General features: G+C 40.1%; 2 protein-coding genes across 5 annotated transcripts; both read left to right on the top strand.

The window, feature by feature from the left end:
• Positions 1-509: 509 nt before the first annotated feature.
• Positions 510-6,026, top strand: LOC139964752 (short-chain collagen C4-like). 2 transcript variants are annotated; one of them, XM_071966689.1, is made up of 3 exons: positions 510-644; positions 2,894-3,241; positions 3,725-6,026. In XM_071966689.1, the coding sequence occupies exons 2-3, from the start codon at positions 2,899-2,901 to the stop codon at positions 4,279-4,281; spliced, it is 900 nt and encodes a 299-aa protein (XP_071822790.1). In that variant the 5' UTR covers positions 510-644; positions 2,894-2,898; the 3' UTR covers positions 4,282-6,026. The 2 variants fall into 2 exon arrangements, with proteins under 2 accessions (XP_071822790.1, XP_071822791.1); XM_071966690.1 differs by having other exon boundaries at positions 514-644; positions 2,899-3,241.
• Positions 6,027-12,983: 6,957 nt separating this feature from the next.
• LOC139964917 (uncharacterized) lies at positions 12,984-17,408 on the top strand. Of its 3 annotated transcripts, XM_071966974.1 has the most exons (4): positions 13,004-13,118; positions 15,193-15,276; positions 15,709-16,059; positions 16,546-17,408. In XM_071966974.1, exons 3-4 carry the CDS (start codon positions 15,714-15,716, stop codon positions 17,103-17,105), a joined length of 906 nt encoding a protein of 301 aa, XP_071823075.1. In that variant the 5' UTR covers positions 13,004-13,118; positions 15,193-15,276; positions 15,709-15,713; the 3' UTR covers positions 17,106-17,408. The 3 variants fall into 3 exon arrangements, with proteins under 3 accessions (XP_071823073.1, XP_071823076.1, XP_071823075.1); XM_071966972.1 differs by lacking the exon at positions 15,193-15,276 and having other exon boundaries at positions 12,984-13,118; XM_071966975.1 differs by lacking the exon at positions 15,193-15,276 and having other exon boundaries at positions 12,987-13,118; positions 15,714-16,059.
• Positions 17,409-17,596: the final 188 nt, after the last annotated feature.

Below are 17,596 nucleotides of genomic sequence, written 5' to 3'. Positions count from 1 at the left end.
ATTACATCTTGTAGATAACATATTGCTCTTTACTTTAAAAAAAAATCCCAAACAAATCAATTCATCATACCCTTCACCCGGCCCCATCATCGTTACCTAATATATATATATATATATATATACATATTAGACTAATATTTTCCCTAATAAAATGAAGGCCACAACTATAGCCTACAGTAGAGTTTAAAATGCAAATAATTCTTACCCCTGATGATAACCATTAATTTCACTCAAGTACAATGCATGACAGCTTGGAGTAGGTGTATTTACATTAATTTTCTTACTCTTTTCTTACTATTAGGTCTAACATAAATTATAGGCTGACACCTGTTCCTGACAGCTTATTTATTTTATGTTATTATTATTTTAATAATTCAAGCACCAGTCAGTTTTACAAGAAATTTGATTCAAGTTTCTATATTTCCTTTTTGCTATGATTTATGTATACTTCTGCTGTCAGAAACAGCTGCAAAGAAAGAAAAAAAGAGACCTGTAGGTACTAAAACCAAATAGCAAATTTGAATAAATATCCTTGTCATGCTGATCTTTATAACAGAACACTTACATCTGATACAGAACAGAGGACAATTTGAAGAAAATTACTACTTCTAATCACCGAAACCTACAAACTGCTGTACATATCGGTAAGAAAAATATTCATTCCAGCTTTAAATACTCTAGATCTGTTAAGTCCTACTCTCCTAGACCCATCCATACTCTAGATCTGTTTAGTCCTAGTCTCCTAGACCCATCCATTCTCTAGATCTGTTTAGTCCTAGTCTCCTAGACTCATCCTTTCTCTAGATCTGTTAGTCCTAGTCTCCTAGAGCCATCCAAACTCTAGATCTGTTTAGTCCTAGTCTCCCAGACCCATCCATACTCTAGATCTGTTTAGTCCTAGTCTCATAGACCCATCCATACTCTAGATCTGTTTTAGTCCTAGTCTCCTAGACCCATCCATACTCTAGATCTGTTTAGTCCTAGTCTCCTAGACCCATCCATACTCTAGATCTGTTTAGTCCTAGTTTCCTAGACCCATCCATACTCTAGATCTGTTTAGTCCTAGTCTCCTAGACCCATCCATTCTCTAGATCTGTTTAGTCCTAGTCTCCTAGACTCATCCTTTCTCTAGATCTGTTAGTCCTAGTCTCCTAGAGCCATCCAAACTCTAGATCTGTTTAGTCCTAGTCTCCCAGACCCATCCATACTCTAGATCTGTTTAGTCCTAGTCTCATAGACCCATCCGTACTCTAGATCTGTTTTAGTCCTAGTCTCCTAGACCCATCCATACTCTAGATCTGTTTAGTCCTAGTCTCCTAGACCCATCCATACTCTAGATCTGTTTAGTCCTAGTCTCCTAGACCCATCCATGCTCTAGATCTGTTTAGTCCTAGTCTCTTAGACCCATCCATACTCTAGATCTGTTTAGTCCTAGTCTCCTAGACCCATCCATACTCTAGATCTGTTTTAGTCCTAGTCTCCTAGACCCATCCATACGTAGATCTGTTTAGTCCTAGTCTCCTAGACCCATCCATACCCTAGATCTGTTTAGTCCTAGTCTCCCAGACCCATCCATACTCTAGATCTGTTTAGTCCTAGTCTCCTAGACCCATCCATACTTTAGATCTGTTTAGTCCTAGTCTCCTAGACCCATCCAAACTCTAGATCTGTTTAGTCCTAGTCTCCTAGACCCATCCATACTCTAGATCTGTTTAGTCCTAGTCTCCCAGACCCATCCATACTCTAGATCTGTTTAGTCCTAATCTCCTAGACCCATCCATACTTTAGATCTGTTTAGTCCTAGTCTCCTAGACCCATCCAAACTCTAGATCTGTTTAGTCCTAGTCTCCTAGACCCATCCATACTCTAGATCTGTTTAGTCCTAGTCTCCTAGACCCTTCCATACTCTAGATCTATTTAGTCCTAGTCTCCTAGACCCATCCATACTCTAGATCTGTTTAGTCCTAGTCTCCTAGACCCATCCATACTCTAGATCTGTTTAGTCCTAGTCTCCTAGAGCCATCCAAACTCTAGATCTGTTTAAAGTCCTAGTCTCCCAGACCCATCCATACTTGTTTCCAGACAATTGACTTTTATTGAACTTTGACATCTTCAAAAAAAAACATTACAGTTCTTGTACTCACTAAGATGAATGTATATTATAAGTATGAGATTCATTGAAGCTCTACTTTTGGAGTAATCATATTTACAAGGACCTCAAATGACCTTTGACATTCCCCAATAAGGATTGCAGCTGCTTAGAACTTACTGAAGGTCCCCTTAATACAACAATGAGATTCATCAATCTGGTAGAATTATCGAGTTACCTAATTTACAAGGCGCTTAGGTTTTGCTTCCTGTCCACTTCAACTGACCTATGACCTCATCAAAATTGCTCAAGATAGAGGGGAATCTACCACCCAATTATGCAATAAAACCAATGCTGCAGCTAGGTGTTCAAGTAAGCTAAGTTACAACATTTTCATTATTTTTGCCAAGTTGGTAACCTCAAATGACCTTTGACCTTGTTCAATAAGCTGTCAAGAACTTACTAAGGGGAATCTACATACTAAGCTTGGAGTTGATGCACTGTGCTCTTGGTGAGCTATCATGTTCAGGAGCTAAGGTACCACATACATACACACTCACACGCCATCACCATCGTATATAGATTCATTTTGCCCTCAGCTTCCTGTATAAGCAAGATGCTCAAGTGTTGTAATCATCAGGTTCTTTCATGCTTCACATTATGTTGCTCTTGTAGTAGAAAAACATGCAAATTCAATTTAGAGTGAAAAAGTGTGATGCCTTAGAAAACATGTGCAATTAATTTGAAACTTTTTGAAAGGACCATGATGTACTGTCCACTTTTTTTGTATTTTGTTTTCTCTAGTCCAGATGGAAGCAACATTTACAAAGCTGCTTTTATTGACGGTGCTGGCTGCAGGTTCTGGGATACCGATGGAAGGGTCCCAGGAAATGCCAGCGCAGTCTGAGATAGACGACAATGAGGCGATTGGACTACCGGATGCAGAGAATGGTACCTCAAATACTGAGGGAGCAGAGAGCAGTCCGACTGATGCTGTGGATTTAGCAGAGGTCATTCATGATCAGCAAGTACAATTAGACTATCTTTACGATCTCTTCCATTCTCGATTCACCAACGATAAGCAGAACTCTACTCCCATACAGACTGCACTGAGTGAAGCAGAGATGATGGATCAAGTCAAAACATCTGAAAGTAATGGGCTATTCACTTCATATATATGAGCATGAGATTTATGAGTGTCATCATTTACTCTACATAGATAGATCATGGAATTTAATTATGTTTTAACATATATACCATATTCGTGAATATGCATGATTAACAGCACAAACTAAAAAGAACTAAATCGAAATGCTACGATATTCTTCTAAAATCTGCCAAGTCAGCAAGCTTCGTGAAGGTAGGAGGTGGAAGCAGGGTTGGGGACATCGAAACTCCACACAGAAATAGATGGGTGACTGATGGGCTTTAAAACTAAAATAAATTTGAAAATGACCCTTCCTGTACCTTCAGCTTATGGAAGAGCAGGGATTTCAAATACCATGGTGTACGGTATGGAACTTTGCAACTCACTGAGAGAATTAATTGACTTTAAGCCATTGAAATAATCTGAGCAGAGTCAGTGTCACTTTATAGCAACCATTTCTAATCAAGCCGGCCTTCATCTTTCCTCAGGTTCATCAGGTGGCGTCTACATCCGTTGGGGGAGGGACGTGTGCCCGTCCTCAGCTGACCAGGTGTATAGTGGTTTAGCTGCAGGAGCAGAACGTGCTGCCACAGGAGGGGGTGCCAATTACCTTTGCCTTCCAGAGAGTCCAGTCTATGACAGACCCCAGAATGGTGTCCAAGACAGAACCAGCAGACTATATGGTGTAGAATACAGATTTGATTTCCCGCCAATACAGTCTCTTGTTGAGCATGATGTTCCGTGTGCAGTCTGTGAGTCCATCGGCCGGTCCACTGTACTCATGGTCCCAGCTCGTCCGTCTTGTCCCAGTGGTTGGACTAGAGAATACTACGGGTTCCTAATGGCTGAAAGAAGCACACATCAACGTACACAGTACGTATGCCTTGATGGGCATCCTACGTATCGCTCTGGTACGGCTGCAGCCAGCAACGATTTTGCTACCATGCAGCCTGTTGAGGGAATTTGCTCAGGGACAGGTGGAGGTTTGCCATGTGGTCCTTACGTTAACGGATACGAGCTGACATGCGCAGTTTGCACCAAGTAAAAAGTTGCTGGGATCCTTCAGGAAAATTTTTTTGGGGGGGGGGTTAATTAATAATGTTCCAATGTAGCTTATGGTAAAACTTATGTTCAATAGATTATTAATGATTATATATGATTTCGTATCTAGAGTAGTAACCAGGAATTTGGGTCTGGGAAGGTGGAGTGGCTGGGAAGGTGGTGGAGTGGCTGTCTGGCTGGTGGGTGGGTGCAAGGGAGTAACAGAAGGTGAGGGTGTCTTTTATAAAAGAGACATGGTTTAATGAAGTATTTGTTTAATTTGTGCTCATTTTCTTGCCTCTCAATACCACTCATATGTGTTATGGGTTGTAACAAACCTTCCTCTCATTTCTGCCTGCATTGTTTAGACATCATTAACCATGCATTGCATCCAGGGGTGTAGCCAGTATGCAGCACTGTATGCCCGGACCTACAGGGCGTAGCCAGTGTGTAGCACTGTAGGCCCGGGCCTACAATTTTTTTGGCCAAGTTATCTTTTTTTAAAAACACCCATAATTCAAATCCATAAGCTTGCTGGGCGAATTTAAGAGTCTAGACAGGAAAAACTTTTGAAATGAACGTAGCAAGAATATGGCTAAATTAGGTGACCTATTCTTCTGTCATCTAGGCTGTCATTTCTATCGTGTGCCGTTTCATTCAACACTCTACCCGCCGAAAAAGCCTAGGATCCGATCTTGTCAGTTTTTTAACATCTAGTTAAGACTAACCATGGTTAACCATGCCAATAGCTTCGGCAACTGCTGAAAGGTCTTTCAGCGCAATGCGCAGAACAAAAAACTACATGCGTTCTACAATGAATGAAGAGAGACTCAGCGGTTTGGCACTCATGCAAATCCACCAGTGGTGTAACCAAGGGGGGCGTGGCGGCGACAGCCCCCATGAAAGCTTGACGCCCTCCCAAATGTGCGAAAAATATATTATTGGTCTGAATGGTCTCGAATCTCCATGATGACCACTCATGAACGACACTTCGACCGCAGTCGCACATGCAGTCGCGGCGGATAGCTTCCTTCGCCTGTAGTATATCCGGGGACATTTTGCGGCATCGTTCCTATAGGCCTATATCTGAGGCCTAGGGGTCATTCCTTGACCGACTTGGTGCAATATAATGTGCCCATTTTGAAGAAAATTTATTCACAGATTGTTAGTTGTCATGCATGGGTTTGAACAAATGAGGGGTATTCTATCCTGAAACATAGGGCAAAATGGGGCTGGGGTTTCCAGTTTGCCACATCATTTGTCAACTTGCACTGGGTTCTAATGTTGATGTCAATTGGAATCGCTAATAAGTTGCAATAATCCACCCAAAAATAAGGCCGCATGAACTTTATTGCAGATTTCCTGAGTGACGAATTTGTAATTTTCTCCCGAAATCACGCAACTAGATGGCTGCTATCCAGCCTGGCAATTTGGCAGATATTGAAATCTGAAATTTTCTTGGTATGCTGCGCGCCAACCGATGGTGGCACTCCGCTTAGATAGTACTTGCGACCGGAATACTCGAATCGCTTACGTCCCCCCAAGTTTCAAATCAGATTGACGCGGCCCCTGCTTACAAGAATTGGGAAGTGTCATTTCCGACGATCTAGGAGGCCTTTTAGCTAAAAAAATTAGGTACGCTGCGCGCCAACCCATTGTGGCGCTCAGCTTAGATAGTAACAAGACGCCCTCCCAGGAAATGGTCAAGCCCCCCCAGCGCCCCTCCCCCACTGAAAAAACCCTGACTACGCCACTGACATCCACAGAGACTTTGCAAATGACGTTGAAGCTGTGCAGAAGAAATTTGCATCAGATGGCAATCGTCGGATAGCTCTCGCCTTCTCTTATTAGGCTAACTTAAACAATTACAGTTGTATCAATTACTGGCTATGGTTGTATCAAAGACAATTCTGGCCTATCTTTGTATCTACAAGTATCAGAAGTTGAAAAGTAAGACTACTCAGTACATGTACCTTGCTTATTTTAAATACATTATGTAGTATTGCATTACGCACTATTTTAACTTGTTTGTTTTGGGGTTTTAAAGTGATATTGAATGAGGTGTCTCAAGTTAGCATGAAGACAGGGAACCAGAATGAACACTCGGGAAGGGCCGTTTCCAGCCATCTGGGGGGTTTGTAAAACCAAAAATTTTCTTGTACACTCCGCGCCAACCAATGGTGGCGCTCCGCTCAGATAGTCGTGCCTACAACTTTGAAAATCCTGGGCACATACACATAACTAACTACTAGTAAGTAGTTAGTTATGTGTGTGTGCATGTGTTTGTATGCAACTTTACGGTATTAAGACCTTTCCCAACCTCTGTACAAACTGCATGCACCCCATCGCAGGGAATTACTTAGTATCTGACATTCTCGACCAGTCTCAGTTGCAACGTCTGTCAACAAAGAAACCCGGTGGTGCATAGCAATCTCTCCATGAAGCCTAAAGCTATGCTACTGCGGCTGGCACCCTTTACCTTTAGCAATCACGTGAGGTGAAAGTTTGAAATACCCTAGGACTAGTGGGCAATTCATGCGTCCATCCATGCTCAAAGGAGAGATTTCCATCATGCAATTTGAAATTAGTTAGGTTTGGAATCTTTAAGAGGGATGAGCCTGGGGTAAAAATAAACTCACTGAACTTTGTGGGTGATACTATACTAACGCCGAAGGTGTCAGTCAGCATGCAGCGCAACACAGTTACAGATGGGGTTCATTGGCCTGCCTTAGGGCCCGTGGTGGGCGCCATGGGCAATGCCCCAGTTGGGGTCCAGGGGTCGAGCTCTGAGAAATTAGAGGTTTAAAGGGAGTGAAGACTCACGCACGAAGAAACGTCTGATGTCTGTAATCTAACCTAGTTTCGAATGAGGTGTAACAGAAATGTTAGACACCACCAACGATCCCAGAAAATACGCACACAGCTTGGTACCGTCGGTAATTAGACACTAGTGTACAGTCAATACATGCAGCTACGGTCAATGCCCACAACACAGTGTACATAGCAGCGATGACATCTCAGGTCCAGATAAAAGATAACAAGGTATCACGTTTCATTACTGTCTGCATTTTGTAGCGACAAGAAGAAAACTTCACTTGCAAGCAACGGAAAGTTAACTTTTTCAGAGCGCGGCATGCGGTTTGGGGCGAGTCTTCAATGCCTTTAAGCGCTAAGTCACTTTAATATTGGTCTAACTTCACATGGCAAGATGTGATGAAAAAGACCTAACCTTCACATTTGCAAGATGAGATGCAAACAGACCCCTAAACAGAGATGAACCACCTCTTATATACTTTACACTATGTAACAAGGCCACAGGCTGGAAAGGAAATTAGAATCCCATATTTGGCAAATGGTCAGCCCAGACTACCTGTCTAAAGGTAGATGAGGTGATACCTTAATTAAAAAAACCAGTAAGGAACATTGAGAGTAGTCACATGCTGTAAATTACTAGGCAGTATCCATAACCACCGAAGAAGACACAGGATGTGAAAGAGGGTTGATAACTAGGAGGGAGATGCTGACCACCTAAGCTGTGATATAAACCACAATGGCAACTGCCTTGTGTTTGAAAATTTGTTACCAAACAGGCAAAAACTGTGTCACAGGGATCCTGAAAGCATTGTGCATGTTTTCCCAACAACAGCTGAGTCAATCAAGCAACCTAGTCTAGGGAAGGATAGGAACAAGTATCATCCAAATGCATTTTAACCAAAATTCTGGGTGAAAAAGAGTTTGGATTATTTCTTAGGATTGAAAACAATGACAGAAATGGCATTTGGGTTATTATTAGCATCTGAATGGCCAAGTACGTGTTAATCTGTTGGTGGACTTGAACCACCTGCTGAATAACTTCAGTAGTATCACATGAACAGATTTGTATGATGATGGCCAATCAAATGTCTAACAAGGAAATCGATCATATCTTGTAGGGAGGGAGAGGGTGACAGGGAGGGAGGGAGGGAGGGGGTGAAAGGGAGGGATACATCCTGAACTGCAAAGTGGGAGTTAAGACATATCAAATACAACTAAATACTCAGCCCAGTGCGGCCGTCCATCTTGTGTCATCGTTAGCTGTCGTCCTGGTGTTTGTCCACCTTGTTACGGATATCTGAAAAAATAAGGCTGTAAAAAAATACAACAAAATACCACACCATCCAGCCCGGAGCCCCCATCTTCTATCATCCGATGCAGGATATCATTTCCTTGATATCTGAAATAACAAGACTACAAGTGAGAGTTAAGATCTATCAAAACCAACGAAATACACCTCCATATTCGCCCGGCAGCCCGATCCGTCTTCTTTGGTCCCAGTCTAAGTCCACCTTGCTCCAGAAATCTGAAAGAACACTGCCATAGTATTAAGACATATCACGTGCATTACATTCCCCACAAAACCTGCCTGGCGCCACGTACGTCTTCTGACAACGTCCTGCATCTCCTTCCATCTTCTTCTTGATATCTAAAAGAACAAGGCTACAGTGAGACATATCAAATACGATAGGGAGATAGGGGGAGGGAGGGATGGGGAGGCATAGAGAAGGAGTGGGGACTGGGAGAAAGAGGGAGTAGAAGAAAGGAAACCTTACATCAGCTCTCTCCATCTTCACCTCACAAAACTGAGCAACAAGCCAACTGCAGAAAAGACAAAAGATAGAGAATATTGCACACCTGCTAATGGTTCTAGAAGCATGGCATCATATTTTAATGGCAATGCCTGACAAAAGAACAAGAAGTGTTGTAAAACCAGAAAATCGTTTGATTCCAATATTCTGTTTTATCTTGGTAACAAGATCACAACTACCATGTGTGCACCACCACCGTAACCAACCATGATGTCATGGTTTTGAGTTGTTGACTATGACTGAAAACGTTGACATGGAATGCTTTGATCAATTTTTTAAATGTTTCACTTTAAACAAGCACTTCTGACGACCACTTCTCTGTGATAACAATGAGCTGTAATCCATTCTATAAAAGAGGCTATATACCACATGAGCTGTTGGATATAAGCAACCAATGGGCTGATTGTCAGACAGAGACGTACGAAGGTGTACTACAAACTTAAATGCCTACTCTTTCATCTTCGACCAAATTGTCAAAGAAATGCGACATTAATATTTGCATAAAACGAAGGATCTTGAATGAAAATTGGTACTGAAACAACAATTCACAAAGTGATATGATCTCATTTGATAATGAATAAGTCAAATCTTCATGATTTATAATCTGAGGTGAGTCTGGCAAAACCACTTTTTAATGGGTTCATCACGCTAGTGTGACAATCTAAACTTTTAAAGCAATTTTCAAGAAACCAGTTACAGATTTGCTCTTTCCATAAGTAATTCAAAAACTAAAAAATTCCCCACCCCCACCCCCTTTTTCAAAACAGAATTGAAGACATTGGAACACCTTTTCTGGTCCTATTCCTTTGTGAGTAACTTTTGGATGAAAATTTTCGATTTTTCTCAGTTCCTTGACTGAGTTAAAGGGTGTGAAGACTCGCGCCAAAAGAAATTCACATGCTGGTAATCTGACTTAGTTTCAAATGAGGTGTAACATGAGTGTTAGACACCACCATCGATCCCAGAATATACACACACAGCTTGCTCCCATCGGTAATTAGACACTAGTGTACAGTCAGTACATACAGCTGCGGTCAATACCCACAGCACAGTGTACAAACAATACAGCGATGGACATCTCAGGTCCAGCTAAAATAACAAGGTATCACGTTTCATTACTGTACTGTCTGCATTTTGTAGTGACACAAACAAAACGTCACTTGCAAGCAACGGAAAGTTAACTTTTTCAGATGGCCGCAAGCGGTTTGGGGCGAGTGTTCAATGCCTTTAAATATATTAAATTGAAAGATGAACGACAGGTGCCCCGGACACGTACTACATTATTAATATTTTACCATAGAGAGACAATGAATACCTTTCTCTTCCTTTTACAGACGCTTTCAAGAATTCTGGCATCCATTTTAATTTTAAGATTCTTTCTTTTTTACCTAAGTTTATTTGACATACAGTCATATCATTTCCAAGTCAAAGAAAACATTCACCGGTGAGCAAATAAATGAGATGGAAAAACAACATTCTTCTCCATAAACACCAACATTTTTGTTTAAATATATCAAATATTTCTTACCTGAAGTCTGTGTTGATATTATGAATATGCTCTTGATCGAGACTTACTTAAAGTCATCTTTCTGAAGAAACGCGAATCCCAATAACTGCCAATAGTATCAGCTGATGTCTGTCAACCTTCATAGCCTGAAACAAGAAAACAAAAGATGGATAAATAAGGAGTTAGTGTCATGAACTAATCACTGGTGTGTGTAATCAACATATCACTCAATTTAACAAGTGTGATAAAGATCATTAGTAACAAGACCACTTAATACACAATCTACAGTTACTTGTCGCATGAAAATAGATTAAATATTATTATTTCCAAGTAAAGCAACAATGAATGAATAGGGCTTATGAAATGTTATTATATGCAGCAGCTGATACAGACCTCATAAATCCCTCTGGTTAGGCTTTGCCAATACCCATGATCCATTTATTGACTAAATGTTACTGACTGAAACTCTCAATTAGAAACTTTTTGAAACAGCCCCACCAATCGTCTACATATTTCTTGTTACTCCATGTGTTTGACTCGTTTGAGTGTACACAGCGACCATCGACTATGTTTGAAACACATAATTGATATGGATTATGACTTATGAATCTACTTTGTCATAAAATTATAGCAACACTTGATTGTTGGCTTTTAGGGGAAGTAAAAATATATAAATATTGAACTCCCCCAATTTAGTTAATTAGCTGGAATAGGTCATGTCCCAAGGCAAAAATGATATTATCCTCAAACAAAGTTAACAGCTCGGAGCAGTTCAACTGTGTAGAGGCTATTAGCTATTGTCTCCAAATAATAATTATCCGCACGAAGAATAAAACAATGATTAACTTGATTATCCGTGATACAAACAACAGTCTCCGAAAATCTCCGTAGAAAGATAAAACGATTGAAGGAACAATTTTACAGCATAAAGCAAGAAACTTGACAAACTACTGTGGTCTATGTGTATTAGTATGGGAGGGTTAACAGTCACGTTAGTTAGCTAACATTCATTCAAACGTAACTCAAATTAGCCTGGACAAGATTTTAATATTAGTTTCACACTCTCTGCCACTGGCCAAATTAATATCCCTGTAAAATAAGTTATTGAACTATTTCGAGCTATAACTACCGACATGGAGAACTGCTTCCAGTGAACGCATGGTGAATGGTGAACCCTGCTTGTAAATGTACCTTTCCGTCTCCTACAAATACAGAGAAACCACAATCCCGTTCGATCCAAATCATCCATGCTATTTACAAATATCCATTTGGAATTTTGAAAGTGCCTGACAGAAGAAAGGGCAGTGTGGTATAAACCTAAATTAATGCCATTCTGGATGCTGCTTCAACAGGACATCATTATTTCCAGAAATTCTTGGAAAATTCAGTATTTCATTAATAGATGGAAGATTCATCCTATAAAAGAGGCACATGGTACCAAATGACTTGCAGCATAGGCGTAGGAGGCGGAGGGGGGGGGGGGCTGGAGCCCCCCAACCAAAATTGTTGGTGAAAATTCGGGCAATATGCTGAGAATGTTTCAGGCACCTACTGAGAGAAGAATAATTTGCAATGTGTTTTTTCAATTTTTTGTGGTGAAAATTCGGGCAATATGCTGAGAATTTTTCGGGCACCTAGTGAAAGAAGAAAAATCTGCAATGTGTTTTCAATGGTTAAACTGATATTATTATTGTAATGACTTCCACAATAATTATAACCAATATGGAAGGGTTAATAACAAGGAAAATATTACCAAAATGTTCGTTACAGCCCCCCAAATCAAATTAGGCTCCTACGCCTATGACTAGCAGGGCATTCATTTGGACATTGTGTAGGCCTAGAGCTGTAACGTTACAAATTAAAGCAAATTTTGCCAAATCATTTCTAACATTCCATCATTTACATCTAGGCAGGTCGCTTACGTAATCTCAAGAAACTTTTCCATGATAGCGTGCTATAGTTGGGGTCTACACAGCAGACCTTTAAAGCTAAGGACTGTATAAGCACTAGCTGATTAACCTCAAAACAATATTTTTTTCAGGTCAAAATCAACTGGGCATTGGAAAAAATTACATCTTGTAGATAACATATTGCTCATTACTTTAAAAAAATATCCCAAACAAATCAATTCATCATACCCTTCACCCGGCCCCATCATTGTTACCTAATATATATATACATATTAGACTAATATTTTCCATAATAAAATGAAGGCCACAACTATAGCCTACAGTAGAGTTTAAAATGCAAATAATTACAATTCTTACGCGGCCCTGATGATAACCATTAATTTCGCTCAAGTGCAATGCATGACAGCTTGGAGTAGGTGTATTTACATTAATGTTATTACTCTTTTCTTACTATTAGGCCTAACTTAAATTATAGGCTGACACCTGTTCCTGACAGCTTATTTATTTTATGTTATTATTATTTTATTAATTCAAGCACCAGTCAGTTTTACAAGAAATTTGATTCAAGTTACCATATTTCCTTTTTGCTATGATTAATGTATACTTCTGCTGTCAGAAACAGCTGCAAAGAAAGAAAAAAGAGACTTCTAGGTACTAAAACCAAATAGCAAATTTGAATAAATATCCTTGTCATGCTGATCTTTATAACAGAACACTTACATCTGATACAGAACAGAGGACAATTTGAAGAACATTACTACTTCTAATCACCGAAACCTACAAACTGCTGTACATATCGGTAAGAAAAATATTCATTCCAGCTTTAAATACTCTAGATCTGTTAAGTCCTAGCCTCCTAGACCCATCCATACTCTAGATCTGTTTAGTCCTAGTCTCCTAGACCCATCCATTCTCTAGATCTGTTTAGTCCTAGTCTCCTAGACCCATCCATACTCTAGATCTGTTTAGTCCTAGTCTCCTAGACTCATCCATACTCTAAATCTGTTTAGTCCTAGTCTCCTAGACCCATCCATACTCTAGATCTGTTTAGTCCTAGTCTCCTAGACCCATCCATACTCTAGATCTGTTTAGTCTATAGTCTCCTAGACCCATCCATACTCTAGATCTGTTTAGTCCTAGTCTCCTAGACCCATCCATACTCTAGATCTGTTTAGTCCTAGTCTCCTAGACCCATCCATTCTCTAGATCTGTTTAGTCCTAGTCTCCTGAGCCATCCAAACTCTAGATCTGTTTAGTCCTAGTCTCCTAGACCCAATCATACTCTAGATCTGTTTAGTCCTAGTCTCCTAGACCCATCCATACTCTAGATCTGTTTAGTCCTAGTCTCCTAGACTAGTCTATTCTAACTATCCTAAAAAGTTTGGGAATAATTATGAGAGCCAGAACCTCAAAGTACCTTCGCAAATGTGTAGCAATGTTAGCATGCTAAAGATTTGGGCCAATTCTGATGACCTGGTCAGATTTCTTGTCAATGTCGATATGATGTCATGGTCATAGATTTGTATCATTTAAAAAATGTAAATAACATAACATTTGTCGAAAATTAACAATTGCTGCAATGTCCTCCCAGCAACTTCCTCTTGTTTAGGCCTACTTATTTTCTTTTTTATTGTTATTGTTATGTGTCGGTAATAGATCGGTATCGGCCGGATATTGGGATTTAAAATATCAGTTATCGGCCAAAGCTGATATTAACAATATTGGTGCAATTTAGCGTTTTCTCAATGCTATGACCTATATTTCCCAAATGTTTGCTGTACTTCAATATGTAGTTTTGAACGAATTGTTAGGCCTTCACTCGAAGCACACGCTGTGTAAGAGGGGATTTTACAGGCCCAGAATGCATTGTACTATCTGTAGGGCACAATTTCGATGCCTGAATGTTGTTAGAAGGATTACCGTATTACTACCTTCAATTATCAATTCATCGTCCTCTTATGAAAAGCAGTTTAACAAGGAACTGTTTACAATAAATAACATACTAGCAATATTATTAGATAAATTACATATTGCAATTCGTCAACAAAATTTAAATGAAGCTCTCGAAAGAAACTTACACATCTTCCTCTGAGGGTGTAAGGAGAAGCACAAATTGATTTTAATGTAACTTTTATAATTCCCCCTCTCCCTTCAAAGAAACATTTCATACCCCCTTCGAAAATTTTAAGGGGGAAATTCCCCTCCTCCAACCTCCATTTTTTTTTTAAATTATAGTGGCAACACTGGTTTACTGGGGGTTTTTCAAATTGGGTGAAATTTGTGAATGCATCTGGCAACAGTGACTCAATGATGTCATCACAACAATCCAATCATTTCTACTTAAAGTAGCATTTTGAAGAAATTCTAAAAACAGAGAACACTGACAACTTCGCAAGCATTGCCAAGCTATCAACAGCAAGAAGATTACTACACTAAAGCAGAAAGCCAGAAGGCTTTACCATTCCTTGCCATAAAATTTTCTGACAGGGCTCAAGTGTGTTTACTGTACCCACAGTGTACTGTAAAGGACTCACCAACTCTCTAAAACAGATTTCATCTTATGACAGACTGTATGCATTGTTTAGAAGTATTTCTTACCTACTGTAGTAGCATGGTGGGCTCATAATGGACCCACTTAAGGATTTGATCAACGATGACTATCAAGGAAAAGTCAAAATCAGCTATATGCGTTTTTCATATGTGTAGTTCCTCAGAAATGTAATGATCTAAAAATTTGACATTTCCCAATAAGGACAGCAGCCAAGAACTTACTGAGGGCCCCTTAATACAACAATGAGATTCATCAAGAGTAGAATTATCGAGTTACCTAATTTACAAGGTGTTTAGGTTTTGCTTCCTGTCCACTTCAACAGACCTTTGACCTCATCAAAATTGCTAAAGATAAAGGGGAACCTACCACCCAGTTATGCCATAAAACCAATGCTGCAGGTGTTCAAGTAAGCTAAGTTACAACATTTTCATATTTTTGCCAAGTTTGTGACCTCAAATGACCTTTGACCTTGTTCAATAAGCTGTCAAGAACTTACTAAGGGGAATCTACATACTAAGCTTGGAGTTGATGCACTGTGCTCTTGGCGAGCTATCATGTTCAGGAGCTAAGGTACCACATACATACACACTCTCACGCCATCACCATCGTATATAGATTCATTTTGCCCTCAGCTTCCTGTATAAGCAAGATACTCAAGTGTTGTTATCATCAGGTTCTTTCATGCTTCACATTATGATGCTCTTGTAGTAGAAAAACATGCAAATTCAATTTAGAGTGAAAAAGTGTGATGCCTTAGAAAACATGTGCCATCAATTTGAAATCTTTTGAAAAAGAAGGACCATGATGTACACCTTTTTTTGGATTTTGTTTTCTCTAGTCCAGATGGAAGCAACATTTACAAAGCTACTTTTATTGACGGTGCTGGCTACAGGTTCTGGGATACCGATGGAAGGGTCCCAGGAAATGCCAGCGCAGTCTGAGATAGACGACAATGAGATGATTGGACTACCGGATGCAGAGAATGGTACCTCAAATAATGAGGGAGCAGAGAGCAGTCCGACTGATGCTGTGGATTTAGCAGAGGTTATTCATGATCAGCAAGTACAATTAGACTATCTCTACGATCTCTTCCATTCTCGATTCACCAACGATCAGCAGAACTCTAGCAATCCCGTACAGACTGCACGGAGTAAAGCACAGATGATTGATCAAGTCAAAACATCTGAAAGTAATGGGCTATTCACTTCACATATATGAGCATGAGATTTATAAGTGTCATCATTTAACCCTACATAGAAAGATCATGAAATTTAATTATCCTTTTATTATATACCATATTCGTGAATATGCATGATTAACAGCACAAACTAAAAAGAACTAAATCGAAATGCTACGATATTCTTCTAAAATCTGCCAAGTCAGCAAGCTTCGTGAAGGTAGGAGGTGGAAGCAGGGTTGGGGACATCAAAACTCCACACAGAAATAGATGGGTGACTGATGTGCTTTAAAACTAAAATAAATTTGAAAATTACCCTTCCTGTACCTTCAGCTTATGGAAGTGTAGCAGGGATTTCAAATACCATGGTGTACGGTATGGAACTTGACAACTCACTGAGAGAATTAATTGACTTTAAGCCATTGCAATTCTCTGAGCAGAGTCAGTGTCACTTTATAGCAACCATTTCTAATCAAGCCGGCCTTCATCTTTCCTCAGGTTCATCAGGTGGCGTCTACATCCGTTGGGGGAGGGACGTGTGCCCGTCCTCAGCTGACCAGGTGTATAGTGGTTTAGCTGCAGGACCAGATCGTACTGCTACAGGAGGGGGTGCCAATTACCTTTGCCTTCCAGAGAGTCCAGTTTATGACAGACCTCAGAGTGGTGTCCAAGACAGAACCAGCAGACTATATGGTGTAGAATACAGATTTGATTTCCCGCCAATACAGTATGTTGTTGCGCATGACATTCCGTGTGCCGTCTGTGAGTCCATCGGCCGGTCCACTGTACTGATGGTCCCAGCTCGTCCGTCTTGTCCCAGTGGTTGGACTAGAGAATACTATGGGTTCCTAATGGCTGAAAGAAGCAATAACCATCAACGTACACAGTATGTATGCCTTGATGGGCATCCTACTTATCGCCCTGGTACGGCTGCAGCCAGCACCGAGTATGCTGCCATGCACCCTGTTGAGGGAATTTGCTCAGGGACTGGTGGAGGATTGCCATGTGGTCCTTACGTTAACGGATACGAGCTGACATGCGCAGTTTGCACCAAGTAAAAAGTTGCTGGGATCCTTCAGGAACAATTTATTCTTTTTTGGTTAATTAATAATGTTCCAAATGTAGCTATGGTAAAACTTATGTTCAATAGATTATTAATGATTAGCATTGTGCGGTAGTCGGATTTCACACAACCGGTAGTGTTGCAACATGAATCCCGGTATCGTAACTACAACCGGGATTTTCCTCAACTTTCATCTATGGTTATAAGCACTTAGTTACGAGACTGTGAATGTCATACATTCAATAGGCATAGCCTAGGCTATGTACATACTCTTACACGCACGGTATTAAAAAATATATATATATATCACGCTATATTAGGGCCTTTGTTTTTTTAACATACACTTCCAAAAAGAAAAGCACAAACCTTGGAAAAAAGCAAACCCACACCATCCTTCATTTAAACTTGACGTACGATATTAGATTAACACGTTCTCACGTGGATTAAACTTGTAATCTGTACACAAAAAGAAATTGGGAGTTCCCC

Source organism: Apostichopus japonicus, chromosome 23, assembly GCF_037975245.1.
Source record: "Apostichopus japonicus isolate 1M-3 chromosome 23, ASM3797524v1, whole genome shotgun sequence".
Classification (NCBI taxonomy): Eukaryota; Metazoa; Echinodermata; class Holothuroidea; order Aspidochirotida; family Stichopodidae; genus Apostichopus; species Apostichopus japonicus.
The sequence above is the reverse complement of the archived record's forward strand: the minus strand, read 5'-3'. Positions and strand labels throughout refer to the sequence as shown.

What these genes read in the sequence shown, in the direction of transcription:
- LOC139964752 (XM_071966689.1), top strand. Translation starts at nt 2,899, where the DNA reads ATGGAAGCAACATTTACAAAGCTGCTTTTATTGACGGTGCTGGCTGCA. An exon ending in TCAAGTCAAAACATCTGAAA is followed by an intron (nt 3,242 to 3,724) that starts GTAATGGGCTAT and finishes ATCTTTCCTCAG; the next exon opens with GTTCATCAGGTGGCGTCTAC.
- LOC139964917 (XM_071966972.1), top strand. Translation starts at nt 15,714, where the DNA reads ATGGAAGCAACATTTACAAAGCTACTTTTATTGACGGTGCTGGCTACA. An exon ending in TCAAGTCAAAACATCTGAAA is followed by an intron (nt 16,060 to 16,545) that starts GTAATGGGCTAT and finishes ATCTTTCCTCAG; the next exon opens with GTTCATCAGGTGGCGTCTAC.